Source organism: Coloeus monedula (assembly GCF_965178545.1).
Source record: "Coloeus monedula genome assembly, chromosome: 2".
Taxonomy (NCBI): Eukaryota; Metazoa; Chordata; class Aves; order Passeriformes; family Corvidae; genus Coloeus; species Coloeus monedula.
Genome location: NC_138782.1, coordinates 110514256 through 110540680, shown reverse-complemented (window position 1 = coordinate 110540680; position 26425 = coordinate 110514256). Strand labels below are relative to the sequence as shown.

Here is a 26425-nt window from a genome sequence, read left to right as displayed (position 1 = left end):
TTCTGGGGGAGAAGCCTCCGCTGGAGGTGACCGGGAGCTGGGAGGGCTGCCCCGGGTGCGGGGCCACCGGAGAGCGCTCCCGCTCCTCTCTCCGGAGCAGCGCCGGGCGGAGACGGCCGAATGCCCCCGGGCTTTTCCCACAGTGGAACGGGAAGGGAGGGCTTTTAACAGCATTATTATTATTATTATTATTATTATGAATTATTATTTTTAGTGAGAGGGAAGGAAGCCCGGCGGGAGCAATGCCTCTGCCAGAGAGGAAATCTGGGAATGCAGTGGAAGGGAAGCGGCGGGTGCCGGAGGACCGGCCGGGGAGGGGGGAGAGCGGCCGGGGAGGGGGCACCGGCGCAGGTACCGCGGCGGCAGGAAGCGGGGGCGGGCGGCGGGGCAGGGCGTGCCGGTCGGGCCGCGCCGGGGCCGGGAGCCGGGCTGAGGAGAGCCCAGCCGAGCCGAGGGGAGGGGAGCGGAGCGGAGGCGGGGCCGGCTGGGGGGTGGCCGTAAGGTGAAGGTTGTTGCAGTGGGTTCATTAAAAGACGGAGTTCAACTCCTCGCCATCGCAGATCGCTGCTGGGAGGCTGGTTCCGCTGCGTGCGAAGGGGAAAAAAAACAAAAAACAAAACAGAAAAGGGGACAAACCCGCAGCTACTTAAAACAATTCTAAGAGGAGAGGAGCAAGAGTGGCGGCGGGAAGCAGGGGCAAGCTGCGCGCTCCCGAGGCCCGGCGAGGAGCAAGGATGATAAACGTGGTGGCCGTGTGGCTGGTGGCCCTTTGCTTCCAGGCTGCTGTCCCGGTGAGCCGAGCGGAGCGGGGCGGGCGCGGCGCACGTGGGGTGGCGGGGCCCGGGCGCGGTGCGGGGCCGGGGCCGGCGGGGCAGGGTGGGCCGGGGCGGGCTGGGCTGGGGAGACCGCCCGGCTCTCCGCTTCGACGGGTTCCCGCAGGGGAGCGCAGCGGTGCCCAGCCCTGCCCCGAGTGGAGGGCTGCGGTGGCCTTTGTGCTGGCGGCGGGCTCCAGCCCGGCTGCCCCGGCAGCCTTAATTCAAACCAGACCCGCCGCGGCGGCTCCCGACCTGCCGGCGGCTCCGCCCCGGGGCGCCGCGGGCGGCTCTGCCCGCACCCCCCGCCGGCCGCGGGACCCCTCGGTGCGCCCGGGGAGGGCCGGGGGGGTAGGATGCTCCCGGCGTCCCTCCGGCGTGTCGCGCCCCGGAGGCGGTGAGCGGCGGGTCCGGGTGAGCGCAGGCATGTGGCCCTTTGTGGTTCGGCTGTGGCCGAAGTCACGGGTGACTCCTGAAGCGGGGGCGCTCCTGCCGTGTCCCGGCACAGCCCCGGGGAGGGCGGACCGGCGGCTCCCCGCCGCCTTTGTGCCTGAGAGCCCAAGCCCAGTGCAGGCTACGCTCGGACTCTGCTTTCTGCCCGCTGAAACAAAGGTCCCAGTGCCCGGCTGGGCTCACGGCCGCCCCGGTGCCGGTGCTCGGACCTGGCTACGCTCCCCGGAGCGTGGTGACCCCGCGGAAGCGAGGCCTGTCCCGACTGCCGCGTCCCGGGAGCAGCTCTAGGGGCAGCCGAGCTCTGGGGAGCGCTGGTCCCCCAGCAGCAGCCGCCAGGTGTCATCCCTGGACAGGGGATGACTCTGCTCCTGCTCCCGCCCCGCCTGCGAGCGCCTTTCCGCGGAAACCTGGCTGCGCAGCCCCGTGAAGTGCTGTGCTTGCTGCTCCAGGTCTGTGCTGGCAGCCTGGGCGCCGTCGAGCCCCGTCTGCGGTCGGAGGGTGCGGGGCAGGAGGCACAAAGCCCCTCGAGGGGCACAAAGCCGCAATCCCATCCCTTTCTTCTGAGATAAGGGACACGCACCCCCCTGCTTCCCATGTGCCCTCCACCAGACCTGAGCGTGCACCAGTTATGGAGTCTTCCCCTTGAGATGAGTTAGGAGGAAAAAGTGAAGCATGCTGTAGTGTGTGAGCAGGCAGGCCCATCTAAGTAAAAACTGGAGGGTTTTTTTTCTTTTTGAAATGGAACAATTGATTTAAAACTTGCCTAGGGATGAACTGCAGCACAAGTCAGATAAGGAGTGGCAGAGCAAAGTGCACAGTGGGATCTGAGCTGCTCAAAATACCTCTGGTTTTGCTGTACCTTTCTGACTGTGAACTTTGCCTGTAGCTCTGGACACGGACCCTCCTAGCCCACATGGCAGTGAGTCGTTATGAAATGGCTAAAAATTACAAACATGTGAGTGTGGGCAGCGCTGTTCCATGGGAGGAGGGCTCTGCTCTCAACTTCTGAGTAAGCTTCTGCTTAATGAAGTGGGAAAACTGCAGTTAATTTGCAGCCTTTGTACTGTATTTGGATAAAATTCCCCTGTGATAAATATTCCTTCCTAGAAATGATAAGAACATAAAGTAAATGCTTTTGTGAAGTTCTCCTGTGCCTAAGAGACACTCAGGCCTGGGTGACACTGCAGATGGAGGGGTTTCCAGGGTGAGCACATGGTGGAGCAGAAGTCCTCGGGGCTCTCCAGGGTGCTTCAGCACTGAGGCTGTTTCCCTTCTGGTGGTCACGTAGCTTTTTTCCGCCATGTCAAAATGCCAGTGACAGGGACTACTCTGCCTTTCCCACCCATCTGGAATAACTATGATTTTGCATCAAGTGGCTGAAAACCTCTTGTTGGGCACAGAATCACAGTGACCTTGCACAGTCCTTTGGATGTGCCAGACTACAGTACTGTGGGCATTGCCACGGTTGTGTTGAGTTCTTGGTGGTCTGATTGTTGGGATGGCTGCCACTGCTGCTGGCACGTGGCTTGGCCCTTGGCTCTTGCTGTGTAATGTGACTCATCTATGCATATTGTCATTGGAATAATAAACAGGAGCAAGAAAGTGGCCAAACAGTAGTTGTTTACTTCCCGAGTACTCTTACCTTCAGGAATGACTGGGGAGGTTCTTGGTCTCCTTCAAGGTGACACTTCATTGCTTAAAACACGCTTTATCAGATTAATTGCCCTCTGTTGTTATGATGGGGGCATGGACTTCCTCGAAATAAGAAGGCTGATACATCTTAACATTTTAACAGTTTAACCTTGTTATTCTCTCAAATGGCAACTTTTACACAGTGTAACACTGCCATTAAGCCAACTGAGCCAAGGAGTTCATCCTGCTGCAGCAGGGCAGTGGGCAATCCAGCCCCTATAGTGGGGGGAAGGAGGGTTCTGATTGTTTTGTCTCGTGTAGGTGCATGCTGGTGGCTGACACAAGCTTAGCAGAGCAGGGAAACCTTTTTCCAAGGGTGATGTCATTCCTATCTGAACGTAAACTAATTAGAAGAAATTAGGTAGTCCATCTTGCTTGTTAAACATGCAGGCAGTGGATAAGGAGGAAACACTTTCTTCTATGGTATGTACAGAGCAGTGTCACAATATTCATCAAGCACTATAAACAGAGCTTCTCCATCTGAACACTCACTTGCTGGGGCCACCTCCCGGTGAAGTGGTGACTGCTCTGAGTAGAGCAGTGACAGATGAGCTGGAGTTTGTATGGTGTAGGGGGGCTCTGGTGCAGTTTTGTAGTCTTTGTTACAGGTTTCTCAGTTTCAAGTGATGAGAAGAACTAACATTTTTAATGGCAGCACTCTGAAACTTCTGGAAACCAAACAATCCTCTCTAACAACCCAAGACAAGTTACAGCAAGTGCAAGAAACCTGTAAGCCTTCTAAAATTAAGTTAGTGCACGAACCTGAAATGTAGGCTGCTGTTTTAGCAGCAAAATCAGTCCATTTTAAGTAATGTGTTTTGCATTGCCTGTACTCAGATGTCTCCAGGTGGCCTGTATACTAGCACTGTCCTAACCTTGTTTGAAGTGATTCCTATGTCCAAGAACCTTACTAATACCCCTGAGAGGGACATTCCACACTTGTTTCTGGCATCTGATGAACTGGGATTTTAGGGCCTCCTTACAGGGAGGAAGAAGCTTCTTGGGAGAGAGAAGATCAGGCATTTTCCTGAGTAGGTGCTGCCAATTATAAAATTGCAGTGCTTCAGCATTGCAGCGTTAGTGTTTTCATCCTAATAGCTTTGAGATAATAAAGAGTAGAAGACATCTAAGACAGCACTCCATGACAGCTGAAGATTGATGGGCTTGCTGTGTTCAAATGGCACTAGTCCCTCAGGACAGCATTCAGCTGATGCTAAGGCACCTAAATGTAGGTGTCTGTGTGTGCTGGGTGCTTAAGCCCTCATTAGAGTCAAGGCGATGTAATCAGTGGAGCCAAGGAGAGTGATTATCTGACCAGCCCCTGCACGTCTTCTCCAAGCTGAGTTGCTTTGTCAGGGCTTTGTTGGCTAGATCTCAAGTTGCCTATAAGAGGAGCACAGACACCTTTACTTTGGTGCCTTTATCTGAGAGAGATTTAGCTCGAAGTGATGGACTTTTTATCATAGAACTTTTATGGTAACTCCATAAACAAACAGACTGGACAGGTGGTGTTTGTGCTAAGAGAACTAGCAAAGTAGTGGGAAACATCAGCTATTGGCTAGAACAGCAGCTCTCTCCTGTTCTAGTGCAACTGTAGTCTTGCTCTGCTAAAGGTTGTGGAAGAAATTGGGGATTATAGTTGGGTCCTGTCTCAGCATTGTGAAGTGAGCAGAATATATATGAGCAGAAACATAAGTGCATGTATTTGGGGGGGATGGCTGTGAGCTGTTGAGTAGGCATCAGAACATTGTAATGTTTAAAGACACTGTTTATTTGTGGATTGGACGTGAGGAGCTTTTGTTAATCTCTAGACTTTGATATAGGCACTGAATTTACAGTGAGGAGCTTGTTTTAGCTGACAGTACAAGGATTTCTGGTGTTTCTTATAGGGTCACTTCTGAGCTGAGAAGATACTCTTAAATGCAGAAAGCATGTGGTGCCTCCTTTGGAGCGCTGAGCGTCAGCTTTGTTAACAGGTCTCTAAGTTAGGGCTGACGAGTGTACTTCTCTTGAACTGCTGCTCTGCTGGCTACTGGTATACCGCAGCAACGAGCCTTATCTGGCCTGGCTAGAAACCCAGGACAGTGCACTTTCTGCTGTGGTGATGCTAATGGAAAAGTTACAGTTCTGTGAAGCCTCACCTCAAGGTGAGATAACATTTGGACCTCCTACAAGCAACTCTTGTGGGGCAACATCTGCTAATGTGGTGGTTTCCCAAGCTGTTTCTCAGGCAGTGCTTGGCTGCAGTCGGCGTTCTGGGTCTTGTGGAACCGGCACAGGTCCAATGGAGTCTGTTAGCTTGGGCTCCTTGCCATGCTCAGCTGTAATGCTTGTATCTTGCTGCTGAGACCAGTCTCACCAGTGAGGCTTGCTTTGCTGGATGGGAACCAGTGTGTTAGTGGGATTTGGATGGAGTTAGCAATAGAACTTCCCGTTGAGTCACTGGAGCTGCAGTTACCACTGAGTCATGGAGGTGTTCTAAGTCATGGCTTTCTCTTCTGGGCTTCTAGGTAGAAGCTCCTTGGGGTATTGAAGAACTCTTGCTGCTTTACCTCCGTGTCTTGCTGCTGTGCTCTCTAGCAGAACTATCTTTTCCATAGCCTGTGTTTTTGCAGCATGGTTCTCTTTAATGCCCACTCATTTTGTGTCTTAGTGTTCAGATTTTTCTAATAACTGAAGGGTCATCTGGATTGCTCTTGCAGAATGCCTCCTAACGAACTCAAGGATGCTGATATAACAGATAGGAAACTGCCTGCCAACCAGCTTAAAATACTCATGGGTATCCTGCCTTGCATGGAGGCTCTGTGTTGTTGTGCTCCACTGTGTAACTTTACATTACTGCCTGTGCAGTTATGTCAATGTCTTGCTTGTCATGGAAACAAATGCTGACAGTCTTGATTTTTGGCTGTGGGCAGTCCCAGGCACGCACTCCTGTCAGCCAACCTTCTGCAAAGTGCAGCCAGTTCACACAATAACTCCTCCAAGTGCTCTGGCTCCATCACCTGAGCACACACAAGCCATAGCTGGAGACTGGGGGTTGCTCTTTGTCTGCCTCTGCCACGTGATAAGGAGCTTATTGCCTCTTTTAAATGTGAGGAAACTTGAACTCCATTCCACTTGGAAGGACATGTGCTGAATGCTTTCTGGGCAGCACTGCAGACCATGACTGTCCTGCACTGTACACAGGAAAGCTCTTGCTAATTAGTTTCTAATGCTGGTGGCTGTACACATCCTGGTCAGAGGCAGGCAGCAGCTCCGGTCCAGCCCCTTGCATATAGGGATTACTGGAGGAGCAGACTGTAGATTGAAGCCAGAGGTGGGCAGGGGTGAGTGGAGCCAGTCTGCCTTCTAGAGAGCAAGCAGTGATTAATGTAACGAGTTCCAGATGAGAGCTCTTGTGAAGCTCCATGTCTTAGCAGTGGTATTGCTGTGGCTGTGCTGGTAGGAAGCCTTTGTATGTTCTCTGGGGATCAGAGCTGGCAGCTACAATGCTATAGGAAGAGACTACCTGGCTCTTTCCTGTCCCAGAACAGGATCCCATGCAGCCTTTTTCTATGCTTTGAGACCAATAGAGTGGAGAAATACAAATATAGATATGTATATATTTATAGAGAGAGACATCTAGACATCTATGCCTGTCATGTGCTACTTGTTATCCAGCTGACAGCAGAGTTTGGAGGCTGTGTGCCCTGGCCCCAGGATTGTGATCTGGGAGATTTGATGCCTGTGCTCTGCACAACCACAGGAGCTCAGAGCAGCCTGTTGATCTACCAAAACATCAGTCTCTGGTAAAAGCGTCTGCAGAGGAGAGAACCTGTTATCCCATTGACCAGCTAATGGGGATCTGATTCTTTAGGGACAGAGTCCAGGCTCTCTTCAGTCAAGAAGCTGATGGGTAAAAGCCCAAACTGGAGGAACTACAAAGCTTGCTTGAATTTGTATCTAGCACAGATGCTAATATGCCAATGTATGTGATATTCTTCACTTGCTTGCTGTCCTCTGTTGCTTGTGAAACTGTGATAGAGACTCTCACACCAGCAGATTTGATGGACAAATGAGATTTGTCCACCTCACTGGCTCTAGTAGCATGCAGTGGAAAAGTGGTGGTGAGGCTTGCATCGAAACTTGCTGAACAGCCTGCAGCTAGACAGCTTTGACTTCTAAATCTCTTTCTGTCCTAACAGAGGAATCATCTAGATCGTGACTACTTTCCCATCAGTGAACAAAGCACGGAACAAAAGAGGCTGACTCTGGCATGTCTGGGCAGTGGCAAGGAGTGCGCTGCTATCGTGCACTCACATCGACTGACTCATGGCCTGCAGAGGAGAGCTGCTGGCTTAATCCTCCAGCAGCACCGGCTCCCTCTGAAGTGTGTTTAACCTGCAGAAAGTTCCCCAGTCTGCATCTGTAGTTGCACTGAGCTGTGAAACACTGGTGAGCTTCTTTTTACACAAGCTGGAAGATACGATTATGAATAATTAGAAGTTATTACTATAGTAGCTCAAAAGTGCTAAATGCTCAGTGTGCCCTCCCCCCACCCAGCATGCAGCCTTGTAGCATGCAAGGGGTTAAAAAGATTCACCAAACCTTCCTACACTGGTGCCTGTAAGTAAATGTGGTGAGTTGACCCTGGGAGGGCACCAGGTGCCCACCGAAGTTGCTCTGTCATTGCCCTCCTCAGCTGCACAGGGATAGAAAATGCAAAAAAAGGCTCGTGGGTTGAGATGAGGACAGGGAGAGATCCCTCACCAGTGACTGTCACAGGCAAAACAGACTCAGCTTGGGAAAATGAATTGAATTTATTACCCATCAACTCAGAGTAGGATAATGAGAAGTGAACCCAAATCTTATAAACACCTTGTCCCCATTTTCCCCTGAATTTTTCACTTTAATCCAAATTCTCCAACTTTTCCCCCCAGGAGTTCAAGGGGATGGGGAACGGGGGCTGTGGTCGGTTCATCACATGTCATCTCTGCTGCTCCTTCTCCTCAGGGGGAAGACTCCTCACAATCTTCCCCTGCTCCAGCATGGGGTCCTTGCCACAGGAGACAGTCTCCACAAACTTCCCCAGCTTAGTCTTTCCCATTGGCTGCAGATCTAAACAAACTGCTCCAGTCTGAATCCCTCCATGGGATGCAGTCCTTTAGGGACAGGCTGCTCCAGCATGGGTCCCCCATAGTCAGGGGTCCTGTCAGCAAACTTGGTCTGGTGTGGGCTTCTCTCTACGGGGGCACAGGTCCTGTCAGGGGCCTTTTCCAGCACGGGCTTCCCATGGGATCAGACCCTCCTTTGGGCATCCTCCTGCTGTATTGTGGGATCCTCCACAGGCTGCAAGTGGATCTCTGCTCCACTGTGGGCCTCCATGGGCTGCAGGGGCACAGCTGTCTCACCAGGGGCTGCAGGGGGATCTCTGCTCTGGGGCCTGGAGCCCTTCCTTCCCCTCCTTCTTCACTGACCTGGGTGTCTGTAGGGTTGCTGCTCTCCCTTCCTCTTCCCTTCCTCTTCCCTTCCTCTTCCCTTCCTCTTCCCTTCCTCTTCCCTTCCTCTTCCCTTCCTCTTCCCTTCCTCTTCCCTTCCTCTTCCCTTCCTCTTCCCTTCCTCTTCCCTTCCTCTTCCCTTCCTCTTCCCTTCCTCTTCCCTTCCTCTTCCCTTCCTCTTCCCTTCCTCTTCCCTTCCTCTTCCCTTCCTCTTCCCTTCCTCTTCCCTTCCTCTTCCCTTCCTCTTCCCTTCCTCTTCCCTTCCTCTTCCCTTCCTCTTCCCTTCCTCTTCCCTTCCTCTTCCCTTCCTCTTCCCTTCCTCTTCCCTTCCTCTTCCCTTCCTCTTCCCTTCCTCTTCCCTTCCTCTTCCCTTCCTCTTCCCTTCCTCTTCCCTTCCTCTTCCCTTCCTCTTCCCTTCCTCTTCCCTTCCTCTTCCCTTCCTCTTCCCTTCCTCTTCCCTTCCTCTTCCCTTCCTCTTCCCTTCCTCTTCCCTTCCTCTTCCCTTCCTCTTCCCTTCCTCTTCCCTTCCTCTTCCCTTCCTCTTCCCTTCCTCTTCCCTTCCTCTTCCCTTCCTCTTCCCTTCCTCTTCCCTTCCTCTTCCCTTCCTCTTCCCTTCCTCTTCCCTTCCTCTTCCCTTCCTCTTCCCTTCCTCTTCCCTTCCTCTTCCCTTCCTCTTCCCTTCCTCTTCCCTTCCTCTTCCCTTCCTCTTCCCTTCCTCTTCCCTTCCTCTTCCCTTCCTCTTCCCTTCCTCTTCCCTTCCTCTTCCCTTCCTCTTCCCTTCCTCTTCCCTTCCTCTTCCCTTCCTCTTCCCTTCCTCTTCCCTTCCTCTTCCCTTCCTCTTCCCTTCCTCTTCCCTTCCTCTTCCCTTCCTGCAATAACTTCTTTCCCCTTCTTAACTGCATTATCCCAGAGGCACTGTCACTGATGGGCTCAGCCTTGGCCAGCAATGGGTCTGTCCTGGCCAGCTGGCACTGGGTCTGTCAGGCACGGGGGGAGTTGTGTTTTGTTAGAGAAGCCACCCTTGTAAGTCCCCCTGCTATCAAAATCTTGCCACACAAGCCCAGTACAGCAAAGCACATTAGACACAAGGTGTCCTGTGGCCAACTTAAATGCTAGAGTCACAATTGTGTAGGAAATCTCATTTTCTGACCTATTCTGTAATGCACCCTCCTCACCAGACTGCCTGCTGAGAACCTTTCTGTGCTTATTTGGGGGCGTACTGGTTGGCAAGGCTCAAAACTATGCCATAAATCATTCCAATAATATTATGGTATTGGTTGTGTTCTAGTGCCTGGGGTTGTTCTCTGATATTATTTAATTTACTAGCATGAGGTAGCTGGTGGGTCTCTGGCTGCAGGCCCAGAATACTATGAAATTGAGAAAACTGCAGTATCCAGTAAAAGAAAGTGAAAGTTCACAATAGAAGATCACAACTCTTCTGTTGCAAACTGAACCTGTTTTGGATACTTCAGAGAGATGAGCAAGTATAGTTGTGTGAGAAATCCTGTGCAATCAATCAGCTGAGAATTGTGAGGTGAATACGACACACCTGGGACAGCATTCAGTGTTGTTGTGATGGTGCTGGTACATGCCAGTGGTTCTGCCTGTGCTTTTAGACTTGGCCCATAAAATGGGCCTTCAGCATTTTGTGCTCTGCTATATTTAATGGGATAATGTGCTGGCTAGAGTCAGTAGTCAGTGAGTAGACCCAGAAGTTTATTCATATATATGAAATATCTTCAACTTAGTGATGTTTGAACAGGTGTCTTACAGGTTTGATCTGTTGTTATGGAGCATCTTGGCTATCCTGCTGGTAATTCTTGACAGAAACTGCTCTGACCTAAGTGACATGCTGTGCTAGGAGTAACTTGGCAGTAAAGCAGTCACCTTGCCTTGCAATTTTAGCATTGTTTTATTGACTTGACTTTGTGCCTGTCAATCTAGCAGTGGTGGCATTAGTGGTGTCTCTTGTCTCTTCACAGTATAGATGTGTAAAACACAAGGGTGTCCAAATCACAACTTAAAATCTTACAGTTGCCCATATGTGGCAGGAGAGCATCTAGAGTGCACAAACATCGTAGCATCTCCCACTAAACTCAGCCTCCCTGCACCTGACTGGTGACTGCTCTGAAAGAAGGCCATGGGGAAGACAGATGAACAAGTTGTATGCCCAAAAATGAAGGCATGAGGTGAGACTTGGATAACAGCTGAGATCAAAGGGAAGCTCTGATTTATCTTTCCTTTGTAACAGTCAGGGCTCTGCTGTACAGATGTGGTATGAAACAGTGTAACTGGGTGACTAGGTCAGAGTTAGTTTAAGCCAGTAGATGTTTGGCCAAGAAATGCCTAATGTCCATTAATTAAATGAGTGGAACAATAGGTGACTGGAGCACAATTGCAGCAGCAGGGTTTTTTTAAGACTATTTCTGATGGGAGGATTTCACTTGGTGCTTCATCACTTAAGTGATACTTCAACACCCTCGTGACTCAGCATGGAAGTACAAGGTCAGCTCCCATAATCTCACTGAGGTGTTGCATAATTTAACTGTGAATGGGGCAACTGCTGTTAGAACTTTGTAGTATGTGCAGGATTAGCAATGCTTTTGCAAACCTGAACACAGAGACCAGTAGTGTCGTAGGAGGAAGCACTGAGCTTGATCTGTGCCATTTTATATGGGTAAATCACTGGCTGTGTGCTCCAGTGGTTGTGAGCACACAGATTTCTCAAAGGGAATTCATGCAGTCTGAACTGTTCTACCTTAGAATAACTCAGTGAAATGTGGTCCAGCCTGTGCCCACAGACCATCTGAGCTACTGCTGCTTATTCCAAGGAGACCAGTAGCACCCAAAACACTTGTCTGCTGCTTTTCTTCAGCAGCTGCTAGGACTGTTGTAGAAGGAGGCGGTGATGCTGAAAGATGCCTCTTTGAGAAGACTCTTGGAATAGGAGAACAGGGTATTCCTGATCTGAGATGTGCCTCCTGCATGTGGTGGTGTTTCAGCCCTTTTGTGAATGGCTTAGTTGTGGTGGTCTGTTAGCAGGGATGACTTCTGCATTATAAACAACCTCGGTTTAGTCAACACTGGGATCCTGTGGGTAAAACAGATGTGATAGCATACCTCATAATGTAGGGAGAGACTTGATTTCATCACATGCAAGTTGGCCATGGTGATCCGTAGAAACAAACATAAAAAGAATACCAAGAATCGTAGAATATAGAGTTGAACCTCCACAAGGATGACTGAGTCCAATGTGTGCTGGTGTAAGACATGCCAAGATGCAGGAACTGCCTTGCATTGGGTCAAACCCAAAATGTAAAGCTGCCTGCATGGTCTGTGTGAGTCCAGTCACTAGCTGTTGATTAAGACTCCTGAGTTCCTTCTTAACAGACTGGTGCTGACTGCTGTGAGCCCTGCTGTGCAAGAACAGAGTCCCTGAGAACTGGTTGGAGCTTAGCTATAACTGAATCAGACGGGTGCTGTGGAATGCCAACTCTTGGCTCATTTTGCTGCCTGAGTTTCAATTCTGTAGCTCCCTTGCAAGTAGTCAAGGTCTTCTGTAGCAGACTGACAAGTAACAGCACCAAGGGATCAGGTTGTGGGATATCCCTGGTCCTGCCATCTGATGTGCACATGTGAGAGAGACATTGGGCTGATGCCTCTTCAAGCCAGGCAGCTCCTTCTGAGTGCTTTCAGTTCACTGATCCATCAGCTCTTCATTGAGGACTGTGGTTGAGAGGGCTGGTGGCAATGCTGCGACTGAGAAGTTGAGTGTGAGATTTGTAGTGAAATACAGCATTCCAAGGGAACACGTCTGGGATGTGTGTATGGAAAATACAGATTGTTAGCAAAAAATAATTTCACAAGCATTGGAGACTTCATTGTGCATCCCTCTGACAAAAATGTGGAATTTACAAAAGCAATCAAGAAGGCCTTGTCTTGGGTTTTTGAGGCTTGGGCTGTTGTCATGATATGAAGGAGCTGATGTTAGTTCTGTAAGGTAGACTGTGAGCAGATCAGCTGGGAAGATAGAGCAGAGTTTGATAGCAACTTGCAGCTGGCAGGTGTTTGTGTCACTGAACTGTAAGCAAATAGAAGGTAACTTTAGTCTTGTGCATATCCGGTTGCCATAGGATATATCCTCTTATAAAACATTGTCTGGGCAGTTCCCCTGTAACTCTGTGTAACTAACTGAACACCTGGTCAGCTTTTTTGTTGTTGTAAGGCCAAGTATTTGTAAGTTTAAGTAGTCTCACTTCAGCTTACCAACGGCTTTCGCTGAGGCCTTTGGTGCTCCAGGGTGGCAAGTTCATCTTTCTGCTGAGTTTTAAACAACATCCTAGCTGCTAGGAACCACAAGTCCTGCCCTAAGTAAAAGCTCTTAGTTTGGTACAGTAGGGATTTTCATCTGAAACTTGGATTTCACTAATTCAGTAGAGTGCTGCAAGCAATTTGCTAAAATTAGAAACATCTATGTATCAATAATAGACTGAAAATATTTCTATGATCCTTCAAGAAGTCTTAGAGCTTTGTATCCTGGCTCCTTGGCATATCTCATGTTAGGTAATTGCCAGAGTTCAGGCTGGAGAAGAGAGAAACTCTTGAGATAAGAACCTGAGTCTTTCCCTGTCCATGTGTCTGGACACTGAAGGCTGTTGCATTTACTCATCTGACAATTGTTCTTGGCTGCATGTTGGCTTCCCTTCCTCAGGTGAAGCAGGACAGCTTCTTTCTTCCTCACAATACTGTGCAGCATAGTGATGAGGTAGTTTTTGACTTCTGGGACCATGTGTGCTCAGGTCAGAGCACTTGTGCTGCTGCAGCATTGCTTGTGGTAGTTCGCTGATCACATAAAAGCTGGCATGGAGCTCGTTTGAAATGGGTAATAGTTCCACTAGCCAAATTGCACAGCATTTGTCTCCAGGAAACAGGCTTCCCTAGGCCAGGGGCACATGTGTTCTCCTGGTGCTGCTGAGAGGCATCAGCAATGCACAGGGTCACCAGCCTAATTTGAAGACTTGAGATGCCACAGACCACATCTTGTTTTCCTATAGCCCCACCTCTGCTTGCTGGGCTGGGACTTCCCGAGCTGAGTGGCTGAAGATGACGAGAGCAAGTTGTGCTCCTGTGGGACCCAAGTCCGTGAGCTGCCTCTGCTGTGTCCTGACACTGATGTGCTGCAGGCTTATGCTCTGTCCTGCAGCCATGGCCTTGGCAGGAGGAGTGTGCAGGGCCAAGCCCCACACTGACTGTTCTGAGCTCACAGGGCTGCTGGGAGAAGCCAGTCCCAAAGGCAACAAATGGGGCACTCGCTGCTTGCGGCTCTTCCCTCAAACCCAGCCTTGGACTCCATTCAGCAGCCTCAGGGCTGTAATGCCATCTGGTCTGCTTCACTGGGAGTTGGGTGGTTTCTCAGGTGTATGGAGAGAGGAGAGTGGCTTCTCCAGCCCACACATGCTGTTAAGGAGCAATCAGGCAATCTCAAGCCCACTGTTGTACTTGTCAGAAACTCTGGTTCTGTCGCAAGTTTAAGTCCAATGGCAGTCCTCAGTGCTGATCCCTGAACAGGGTGAGTGGGTGTCAAGAGATGGGGCAAGGAAAGGAATTTGCCTCCACCACAGGTCAGCTGGTTGGGAATAATTGGCAAAGGATGCTGAAGACATAAGCTCAGTGTGTCTATACGTGCTGGAGGCAACACTGCAAAGTCCAGTCTCTTATTTAAAGTGGCTGTGGCTGCTGAGGCAAGTTGCTCTTCCTCACCTGCCTGAACTTCACAGCAGGGGCTGTGTGTGCAGGAGGAAGAGGCAGCAGGGATTTAGGTACTGTCACTTCTAATTTTTTCTGTCGGCAAAAGGGTCACATTTATCTGTGCTGTAGTTACCAGTATGTGTGGATAATGGGGTTTGGGCTGCTGGAGTCCTCTGCTGGATAGGTTTCCATTTCATGAAGATTTTCTGCCTGCCAGCATGCTCCTCTCTTTAGCCTTACTTCGTCAGGTTTCAGGGATGGGTGGCCCACCTCTAGCCTTCGATGAAACCAAGCAATTCTTGGTCTGTTCCTTTCTAAACAAGTGCATGAAGTGGCTGTTGCTGTAAGAATGAATCTCTGCTGGTTTTGCTACACTAGGAAGTAAGAAGTGCTGGGGTCTTTAAGTCAGAGGGGTTTAAAACAAGCTAGGTTTGCCTGGTCTTGATTTAGGCAGCTCACTGCTCATCTCTCAAGCCAGCTGAAGTAGATTGAAATTAATTTCCCAGGATGAATGGCCTCAGTGAGCTGCACCTACTTTGCACAACCCTTTGAGCTTATACATTGGCTGTGGCTTTCTTGTGCTAGCTCAAGAAACAAATGCCTGAACTATCAAGTATGTTAAAGAGCTGCAGGGAAGGATCTTTAAAGAAAAGTGGTTTATAGCGTAAAACTGAACTGGCTGCTTCTCATGAGATTAGCTTCAGGGAAATGAGCTTTCTCATTAGACTGCATCTTCAAAGCACAGGCTGCCTTGAACGTGGGAGACAAAAGGGACCCCACTTTTGGCCGTATTGTGGCAGCCTGTCGCTGATACAGAGTTAAGTTGTGTGCTTGTTGTGTGCCCTCTCTGGATGCATTGACCTGCGGTGAGATTCAGTCTCTGGCCTGGGCTGCATTGCTTGACTGGAAGGAGCAAATTGGTGTGAGTAAAAGCAGCATGTAGTAACTTACTTGCCTGATATATTGTCCAGGTGTAAAAGCAGGAGCACAGGCTGTGACTTGCTCCTCTCTATTGCTGAAGGACTGACCAGGCTTCTAGTGGAGCTGGCTGAGAGGGAGTTGAGAGGCAGCTGAGCTCTTCTGCATCAGAGCTGGCACAGTGCTCTGTGCTCTCCTGGCACAGAGGACTCCCATGCACAGCTGGTGTGCTGTCCCTGCTGCTGTGTGTGTGGCCATGAGCTTCCCCTGCTGAGGAATTCATAGCCCTCTGGACCTCCAGCTACTCCAGCTTTGCTCAGCCCTCTCTGCTGAAGGATGTTAAATGTACTTTTTGTCCAGGACTAAAGAGCAATTGCACTGGGCATCCTGTAAAGTTCAGGTGGCCCAGGATGGAAGTAGAACTGCTCCCATTTGAACAAGACATCTGTCTAGCCTTTGCTACTGTGTACTCCTGCCCCCAGGAGGACTGGGAGGACTCAAAAGCACTGCTGTCAGACCTTGGAACAAACATCATCCATCGTGAACAGATAGTGCAGAAAAGAACTCTCCTTACAGCCCCTGTCCTTGCTCATTTTTGTATGAACCTGTGTGGACCTCTGAGTCAGCCTCTGATTTGCATGTTGCCTGCAGTCTGGTGATGTGCATTTCCATAATGCATGGTGGGATGGGGAATGAGTGTCAGCATCCCAGAACGCAGGCTGTGAGTCTGTGTGAATGCTTAAGCAGCCCTGGCTGCCACACTCTGCCCTGTGCCAACACAAACACTTGTGCATTCATGCACTGAGTAGGATTGGGAAACTGGTCCTGCTGGAAAATTCTTTGCATGGTATTTTATCCTCTTTTTTTTTTTGTTGTTTTTTTTTTTCTTTTGTTTTGTTTAACAAGACCAGTTCCCTGATCTGGTTCACTGTGAGAGTGCACAAGCAGACATGCAGGGGATGGTCCAGGAAGCATGAAGTGACATGCTCTTGTGGGAGGTGGGAGTTTAAAGGGACACACTGTACAATGTGAAACTCAACCTGATGGTGACAGGCTGGCTCATTTTTGCTCTTGGCATGTTGATTGCTGTGTTTCTGCCCTACTTAATTAAAAAAGTTGCCCTGTCACACTAAGGAGAAAATGTAAAATTGATTGGGCAATAGTGGGGAGCCTCTAGAAGCATTGGGACACTGGCTGCTCTGCCTGTGGAGTAGCTGGATGCTTTTCCTTGGCCATTGCATCTTGTGCAAAAGATCAGGGTATGCTCCTACAGCTTGAAGAAAAGGAGGATCAACGCCTAGTGAACAGTGAGCAGTCTACAGTCTGTTTTGTTCTGCCCATGGTGGAATAGATCCTAAGAGCTCTCATCCTATTTTGAGCACCTGTTGGAAGGTGTTTCTCTGCCTTTAAGAGCTGAGTGCCCAGAGGAAGATACTGTGTGATGATCAGGGAGTTCAAATACAACCAGGACTTCTCTCTCAAAGATAGTTCTTCTCTCAAGTCACCAGGCAAAAATAGGAGGCCAGTAAAATGCAATTAACCAAGATTTTCCATATTTCTTTATACTAATAATGATCAGATAAACAAGCAGCCAGATTAACTGGCTTGCTTGCCCCTTTCTGCTAAAATGGTGTTTGCCTTGCTGAGTGAAAGAGCATCCTTTGCTTTCCACTTGCTTCCCTTTGGAAGGAGCACCCTGAGAACCACTAACCAGCCTTGCTCCAGGTGACACAGATTGATGGATGGAAGGGTGGGGATGCTTGTTGATACACATAAAAAGTTTGTTGAGGGCACAGGGGAACACCACCATCTGAAACAGGGAGGGCATGAGGAAGTAAGAAGTGCTGGTGACTTTGTTTGTAGACTCATAAAAGGGTTTAGGTTGGAAAGAACCATAAAGGTCACCTTGTTCCAACCACCCTGCCATCAAGGCAGTCCTTGATTGGAACACTAGCCAGGGTTAAAATGTAAAATGCTTAAATCTAGTCTGTCCAGCCCCTGGACTGTTTGTGGGGTGGTCTGTCTTTGCACTCTTTGGCCTGTGCTGTTTGCATGCTTGGCTCCTCTAGGAAGAGAAATACTTCATTAACCTGCATGGTCACCAAGCAGCACCAGGGCTTATTTGGAGCAGTGGAGTAGCAGGAGGAACAACTGCCAGAGAATTTAGGTGAGGTGGTGGTGCCACACTGCTGCTGAGTTCTGATGTAACAGGCTTGCATGCAAACTTCACTCTTGACCTGCCATATAAAAGCTATTCCAGAATTTATGGCTGACTGTTAAAAGTGAAGGTGTGCATGGCCAACTTAATTCCAGCAGTCTGTATGCCTGTAAAAGAAGGGGGATAGGTGAGGATAGGAGGTGGTTTTTGTATGGGGATAGTTTTGTCGTTGCATGGTTTTTTTCTTAATTTTTTTCCCTCCTTAACCATTTAAGCTGACTCCAGACCATGGACATCTGGGATTGGGGTTAATGGTGCATGGGCTATTAACTGCAGAATATCAAGGTTTAACAAAGCTAAAGTTTCCTTCAGCAGGTGGTTTTGTCTTCCCCCCACACTAATAACAATATTACTTTGAGGTTAGAAGCTCTTCAGGCCAGTCTGCCTCAGATAGCATTTCTGCTCTTCAGTGGGTAGGAAAAGGTGAAAGACAAACCTTTCTGTTTGAATTTATTTAAGAATTAATTGTTCAAATCCTTGTGAAAGTATTCTTTTAGATGCTCTATTGTAGCCAAATTACAGGGCAAATCCTTGTCTCTCTCTTATGTATCTCTTAAACAAGAGCAAACCATTGGTTTTCCTTCCCATGCAGTTGGAATACCCTTGCAGGATAGTTAGGGAGGTGTTTGAGGTAGGAGAGCTCATTACAGTTCATTCCTTTTCAGCTGAGTAAGAAGGATTTATTAGGAGAAATAAATGTGCAAATTTAACAGCTTTATTCAGATAATGGAGGATTTCAAGTGTTTTTGACACTGCAGATCACTAACTAGGATTAATAAGAGTGGGATACAAATCATCCTTAATCTAGTTAAGGGCTTGTAGCAGCTTGTGGCAGAGCCAGTGGTTTTGCTTACCTCAAAGAGCAATTTGAGAAAAGCTCTTTCTTTTTGCGTGTATCAAATTAAATAAATGTGGTTCCCAGTTTGGGCAGGGTTAGATCAACTAAACAACTACAAATCTCCCCTTCATCATGAGAGAGTCCTTCAGATCTCTTCTGTAGCAGGAGTGAGCTCTGTGGCAGGTCATGGGATAAGCACAGAAGGACTCATGTTTTGATACTCTGACCAAGATGAAGACTGAAGAATAGTTAAAAATGATACTTTAAAAAAGAAAAAAGTCTGGACTGTGTCAGACTTCTGCATCCAATAATATTACTAATGAGTTGTGAAAGTCTGGCCCATTGTTGATTAAATTGAAGATGCCACTAAGCAGATTTCTGGTTGTCCCAGCAGAACTGAATAACTATTGTTCTGCAACAATGCACTGCTCAGCAAGAGCAGAAGCTAAGTCACCCCAGGGTTTCCCCTAAACAGGCTGCTTTGATCCTTGGGGAAGAGGGTCTTCCACTGGTTAATGAGAACTGGTTAAGGCGTATCAAAAATACTGTTAAAAATTTTATGCCTCACATGCAACTGAATTCAGTGGCAGCAAATCAAAAGGACTGGACAAGTATTTTCAACCAGTCATCTGAACTGCTAAAAAAACCCCAACAAAACCATACAAGCTTGTTAAGTGGTAAAAAAGCAACATGTTGTAGGTGCATGATAAGAATTCAAAGATTTTTTGACTGGAGTATATGAGACACCATCAGAGATCCTTCAAAGGATCCACTGTCTGAAAGGTAGAGTAAGCTTTTTTTAAGCTGGAATTTATTTTCAGCTCTTTTGTATGATAGCACAACCCAGTGTTCTGTGCTGCTAATCCTCTTGGCTAATCAAAACCTTTCCCATTGGTGTAACTCAGCTTCAATAAAAGGTCATGGAAAAACCTAGACCAGCACGGTCTGTCTTCCTGATGCAAACCAAATTAGTTCAGTCCCTTTCGATGCTGTCCTGAGTCAGTGTTTTCTAACCTTGCTGTGTCTGAAATCCTTCAGTAGCAGATCATTATAGAAGCATGGCCTTTCTGAAGTACTTGTATTTTGTGAAGGAGGGCACTGTCTTTTATGCCCATTGAAGCTGTAATTTATGGAGTGAGACATGTAGTCTTTATATAACCATACAGTTACATAAATTGGGCAAATGTTCTTTGGTGCTCGTGTGTCATGAAATTAGATGATGTCATGAAGTTACAGCACTTTGTGGGTATTCTGACTGCTGTCCACATGTACAAAATCCTATACTGTCCATTGAGTATTTGGGCCAAAGAAAGTCCCTCTCAGATCCCAAGCCTCAGACTGCCTGGTCAAAGGGAGGTGCCACGATGCCCAGAGGAGCAGCTGGGGACAAGACACTTTGGGACATGTAACATCACTAAGTTCTCATATAAAACTGTGGAAAGCAGACTTTACTGATCCTGATTCATGTTTTCTATTATTCTCTTAAGTGCAGCAGCCAACCTCAGGCGACCCAGACTGGTCCGAGTCTGACTTCATGTTTGGAGGGTGGGTGCTGAGCAGCTGCTGGACAGCTGTGCCCTGGAACAGCATGGGTCTCCATGGGTTTAGATGGGGCTGCATGGGGCTTCCCTCCTCTGAGGAGGACCTCACTATCCCTGCTCAGATACAGAAATCAAACTAGGAATCAAACAGGTACATAACAAAGGCTATGGAGAGGCAGAGCTTGCAGGGGCCCGGGAAGGGGCTCAGAGCTCAGGTGTGAGGGGAGGTATAAGGGTAGGGTAGCTGGACACACCTGGTAAGAACAAAGGAAGTGGGGCATGACTGAACAGGCCTCATCTATTTAACCCCACAAGGGGAAGGGGTACAGGCTCAATAGCTGAGATCAAGAGTTGCCATTTTATTTCTTGATGATCTGTGATCCGTTCAGGAGGGTTGTTGAGGTCTGCAGACGGATCAGTCTGTCCAGGTGTTGTTAGAAATCTGTATGAGCTACCTTGAATATTCAGATTTGGGGGGAAGGCAGCCTTGATCCTAGCTGAAGGTGTATGGTGATAGAATCTTAAGTTGTATTGGCAGTCCCTTACTTCAGTAAAAAGCCAGAGAGTTTTTCTAGCTGCTTCAAGGAAATCTTCCCACTGGGAGGAGAATGCAACCCCCACCTTTAGCAACACGTTCCCCTTTTGCACTCAGCCAGGCTGAGTGGAAGAACAAAGCACTGCACTTGCCGCTGCTGGTGTGAGAAGTGAGGGAGAAATATGGTCCCCAACCCCCATCAACAAAAATGGTGCAATTTCTGAAGCCTCACTTACCTTCTGAACATACTGGAAAGGGCACACGAGGGAGCCAAGTTTGGTCAGCCTGGCAGTTCCTTCTTTATTCTTTATGCACTGACAGTTCATACTCTTTAATATTTGAAGTGTGGTGAGATCAGCCTGTGTGAGTCACCGCCCTTCCACACAAGAAGGAAAACACACGGGAAGTACTTATCTGACCTACTTTCCGTGGAAGGGTGCAAAAGCACAGCGCAAACAAGCAGGGACAAATCTAAAAATCCAAATTACCTCATGACTTGCGATTAAGCAAGAGATCGAAGGGCAATTCACTCTAGAAATATGCTTGCAGAAGCTTAAGGAATAGTGCTTTGGGGGTTTATTTTCAGTAGGGAAGAAAGTAGCTAAAAAAATTTATGTCCCTATGAGGGGTTTCTGTTCCTACTTTCTTGTTATTAAAAAGAAAAAAAATCATGTAACTACAATAATTGCCTAGAAGGGGTAAGATCTTGGGGCTGAAAAGGTTGGAAGCAGTTTGGATACTTGTCTTCAGAGAGGTGGACTCTAATGGGCTAGTTAACCACCTTGGAAACTAATTGTTCTGTGGAAATGTGGGGAATGGATAAGGTTTTAAGGATGGAAGAGAAAACTGGATAAACCTGGTATCTTTAAAAGAGTGAAAAGGAGATAGGACCAATAAACACATCCATTGTAGGTAAAAGAGCGACAACTATGGAGTTGGATTGCTTTGGCAGCCCATACTAGTTCTGGCTAACTCTGGGATGAGGATGAATGTTATATTAATTTTTAAGTGACACTGTGTTAATGCAAGCTAGAGAAATACAGTGGGCCGGGCTGCACAGCTGGAAAGAATGTATGTCCTCTTTTTACATAATAAGATGAGACTTCTCACTTCTTGGGATCATAGGGATCCCACAGCTTGGATGATTCAATGCAGCATCTAAACTTGTGGATGGCAGTGCTGGAAAGGGGTGACAAAGGTGACTTGAGGGTGGGATAGAAGTCAAAATTTGTGAAAACAGGGAATGTAGTTGGATGTCAAAAAGATGAAATTTGGAAGAAGTGACTTACAGGCCTCGGTTTGAAATGTGAGAAGGGAAAATGACTGGTTAGGTAATGGTAGCCCTGCAGAAATAAACCTGGGGCTAGTCATGAGCTGACAGTCAGGCACGTTGTTCTGATAGGAGCAGTAAGTGCATACAGCACAGGCCAACAAGATACATGAAGTTATCACTCTGTAATTAGTAAATTAGTAAACACTAAAAGAGTGTTGTTGTCTTTGGAGATCCTGAACAGCTTTGAATGTTGTATGCTCTGACAAATAAGTGCCATACAACAGGGGTTTGGCCTCTTGTTTCAGCAGCTCAATTTCTGTGCTGGTTAGCGTACTCCTTGGAGTGCAAATGGACAAAGCTCTGGGTTATTCTCTGACAGGGAAGGCTGGCTTCTACCTCTGAGCTTATTTTGAGTGCCCACACTTAATAAAAAGGGACTTTGATTCTCCTTCCAGCTAGGTGCTGTAGTTTCAGATATGTGAACAGTATTTGAGTCAGAAAGGGAGAAAGACAAGCTACTTTGCCTCCCCTTCCCTTCTGCTCATTAGAATTAATGCAGTGATTTGCAGGTGGAGTGATTGGTAGATAGGGAAGACACGAGCAGTCAGCACCTGAAACAGGCTGGTGGTAAGGACTGAGCATTGCCTGCTACCGGGACGCAGCACAGAATGGATTCCTTGCTTTCTTCTTTCCCAAAGCAGCTGAAGCCTGGAAGCAGGGCAGAGAAGGGAAGACAGCAAGACTGACCTTTCCAACACCAAACAGACTAACCAGAACTACTCTTTTGGGGAGGGGAGCTGGAATGAGGGAAGATGAAAAAGCAATCTGAACAAAGAAAGTTTGTGTGACCTCTAGGAGCCCCTAGAGGACTCTCTGCAAGCAACATGATAACTTTAATCTCACCACTGACTCATCTGCTCTTGTTTTTAAAGCAAACTACAAATCTGAACCTTCCCCCTGAAGACCTTGATTCATCTGGTGATGAAGATGATGTGTTCTCAGGTTCAGGTGCAGGTGAGTTATTAGCACTTGCACTGTCAGTGCTTGATCCTTCAAGGATGTGGCAATAGAGATCTCAGTGAGCACCCAGGTGAAGGGGGGTGGAGGGAGGAATCCAAACACACACCCCAGCCCCAGAATATGAGAGCTGGGAGCAGAGAAAGGGCCTAATCTATTAATCTTTTATTCCTTGAGATACTAACAATTAGTAGAAAATGAGCTGTAGGAGACTTGAAAGGGAGCAGAAGCAGAGGTAGATGCCATGTGACTGCTAATGGGAGATGTTGTATGAAGAATGTTATGAAATGAGTGATTCTTTACTCATGGGGAAGAGAGATCTTAACAAGACCTTTATGAGCAGGTAGGAGATAACATTTGAGGGTGTGTAAACCCCAGTCTACTAACATGTATGAAGTGCAAACTTTATGTGTTATCAGGTGTGCACGTTCCCATGGGCCGTAATTTTTAATAAGTGATAAAGGGGATTTAGGGTAGGGAAAAAAGTGTATAAAAATGATTGCTAAACTGCATGAGTTCAGTGCTGCAGTCGAGGGGATGCTAGTAAGAAAAGAGCAATCTATTGAAAGCTGAAGCATGGTATCCTTCTGCTTCTTTCCAGCCACAGGCTTGTATTTTAGATTAAACTCTGCAGAAATTAAGACCCTGAAATCAGTGCCAAATGTGGTAGAGACTGAAGGTGTCACTGCTCTGAATCAAATAAAATGGTTTATGGAAAAAGACTCAGATAACCACCCTGAGGAACCAGTGTGCTGAAAGCAGATTTTCCTTGTCAACCTCACCACAAACAGATGGGCACTTTTGCCTTAGGGAGAACCAGATGACTGACAAAGTATTGCTGAATAGCAGATTGGTCTGTCCCTTCCTTATTCCACTGAAAAGGATGAGGAATTACAAACTGAACTGCTGTTACTATGAAAATTGGCTATGCAGGTTAGGCATCCTCCTTATAGACCAGTGTCCTGAAGATACTATTAATAGGTCTCTAAACTGGCCGAGGATAATATTTGTTTGTTTGTTTGTTTGTTTTGCAGGTCCCCTGACTGACCAGTCTCGTGCCTGGAGAATCCCAGGAGAACCAACTAATTCCTCAGTACTGGCAGCACCAGTGGATTTCAGTGAACAGCCATTTCCTGGGATTGAGAGCCGAACTGAAAAGGAAGTAATATCTCCTTCTGCAACCAGTAATCTAGTGACAGAGGAACCAGTTGTAGCTGTGAAGGATGAAGTGTCCATCCTGGGCTCACCTGATGGGAAACCAACAAGCCATGTGGTCACAACAACTGTGAGAAGCCCCACTGCTCACTTTCCTTCTGTGGTTCATGTAACTCCTTCAGAAGCCTCAGCTGTGGTCCATGAGCTCGAACCTGAAATGCCCAGCTCTGATGTGCCAGTCACCAAGGACGTGCCCGAGCCCCACTCTACTGTCCCTCGTGAGGGAGACATTGCTGCCACCCCTGCGGCGACAGCTCCAAAGGATGTCGTTCCTACACATGAGGAGGTTTCTGAAGATGGCTCTGGAGATCCGGTGAGGACTAATAGTTCTGACACCCTTTCCAGGGAGATGGCTTTAGTAGGATGTAATAAGTTAGTTTGGTGGGAAAGGGTGTTAATTTGTCAAAAACAGTGATGGGTTTAATAGGTTATGTTGGTGGAGGGTTTTAGATGAGACAAAACAAAGCTGTGGAAAGTCTCCAGAAACAGACATGGTGAGAAACATGAATAACCTGCCTTGTATGTCCCAACAGGGAGACTTCATCTTGACTAAAGAAGAGGATTTGGTCCCCACCCAGAGCTCAGAAGTACTGGCTGACTCTGAGAGGAATGCCAAAGCAGCAGGAGCCTCGGGAATTATGGACAGAAAAGAAGTTCTTGGAGGTACCAGATATTCTGGATTTCTAGTTGGTAAAAGTAGATTCCTATAGGAGTCTCCAGGCAGCCAAAGCTGCAGTTCTGCAAATACATCTCTGAGCATGGAAGCCAACCTTTTATGTTAGATCTCTCAAATGAGGGTGATGATTCTGTGTTGTCAGAGCTCTAACAGGGCAGATATTAGTCTGCTAATAGCAGCTAGCAGTGACTGCTTTATCTGCAACTTTGTTTAAACCCATTCCCTCACTCCTCTGAAAAATTACAGTAACATTTCTCTGTTGCTGCCTCAGTCAAATTACCAGGTTTGAACACCATGGCCTTGTGTGCTTTGCAGCGTGGCCCAGTGGGAGATCCATGTCCCTAGGACTGGCTGGTGTATTTGAGCAGGTGCTTGGTAATGGCAGGGGGACTGGCTTGGAAGGGGGCAGAAGGACAAATTAAGTCATTAAGTCAGGGACGGGTAGGAAACAGTCTGGAACTTAAAATCATAGTAGCACTATCCAGTATGGCATGTAGAGTAATTTGTGTCTTTTTTCTTCCCTTCCAGGTGTTATTGCTGGAGGACTTGTAGGCTTGGTGTTTGCAGTGTTTCTAGTTGTATTTATGCTGTACAGAATGAAGAAGAAAGATGAAGGCAGCTATTCACTGGATGAACCAAAACAGTCTAATGGAGGATACCAAAAACCACACAAACAAGAGGAATTCTATGCATAAACACTGATCTTCAGGACACTTCTTATTCCATCTTTCTTGGACTCTTCTCTCCCTGCACGTGGACCTCTTAGTGTGCTTTGCATTAAACTTAAGCCATATGATCATTGGGTTATTTGCCCTTACCACTTTACCATTGGAAATTTTATAACTACAAAGTAGATCTGGATTCATTGAACATTCCCTGCTTCCTTGCACAACTTTTTTTCTTTTTTTTTTCTTTTTTTTTTTAACTGAATTGGGACTGCAAGTTCCTAAACTCACTTTGGTTTATCTAAAGACTGCTGGGACAGGCGGTGGGGAGAAGATAAGGGAGCACTGTATGTATAAAACTCTTAATATTTAGGGAAAGGGCTAGCAAGAATAACCAATTAGCAGTGCTCAGATTCTGTATAGCAGGGATCCTTCCTATTTAACTCATAGATGTGTTTTGAGTGTAACAAGTGGCTGTGCTGGGCAGACATTTGGCACACTGCAGTCCTCTAGCTCTTTCTGACAGCTGTATTTGGAGCACTTAATGCCTATGAAACATCAAGCTGAACTTGATCTCTACCGAAAGGAGGTGTGAGGGGCAGGGTAAACAAATGACTGTCACGTGGTTTAAAATAACTTGTATTTTGGAAGCATTATCCCATACTCAGAACCAGCTCCTAAGCAGCTGGTGCACACACTAGCAAAAACCAAACCCCAAGAACCCCAAAACTGAGCGGAGAGTTAATTTTACCCATAGCGTTGGACTGTCCCACTACAGTCTCTCTCTCTTTTAAGACTTAGGTAAGAAGTAGATTTTTCCAAGCAGCCTCATCTCAGACATTCCCTTTCCTAGGTGCCAAGTCGAGGCTGGGCTGTCCTGCTGTAGATGATCTCACCCCATGCTGCCGTGCAGCCCAGGTGACCGGGGGCGTGTTGTAACACCTCTGCTCACCGTGGTTGTCTCAGAACATGGTCTGCCCTCTGTGCCACAGGATGCTGTGGTACACAGGGGTGGGAAGTGGGAAGCAGCATGTCATGACTGCAGCTAAGGAGTGGAGAAGCATCTGAAATGAGCCTGGGGAAGGCTAAGTGTAGGTGGCCTTAAACAGATACAACAGTTGGTGTGCTTGACTCTCACTACTCCGGAGCGGCTCCTCGGATGCTGTTCCTGCACTTTGGAGAGAAGCCACTCCAGGGATGTCAGACTAGTAAGGGCTGAAAAGCACCTCCTGAGCAAAGTCTGGATGCCTGAAGCTGTGTGTGGTCAGTGTGCTGTCACATGTCAGGCACTGGGGCCTCACTGGGGCTCCAGAGTATCTCAAACTGAGCGAACACAAGTGTGGTGTT

General features: G+C 47.8%; 1 protein-coding gene across 1 annotated transcript; it reads left to right on the top strand.

The window, feature by feature from the left end:
* Positions 1 to 581: 581 nt before the first annotated feature.
* Positions 582 to 26425, top strand: SDC1 (syndecan 1). The gene is made up of 5 exons (XM_082276725.1): positions 582 to 791; positions 22438 to 22519; positions 23557 to 24050; positions 24271 to 24400; positions 24942 to 26425. Exons 1-5 carry the CDS (start codon positions 735 to 737, stop codon positions 25106 to 25108), a joined length of 930 nt encoding a protein of 309 aa, XP_082132851.1. The 5' UTR covers positions 582 to 734; the 3' UTR covers positions 25109 to 26425.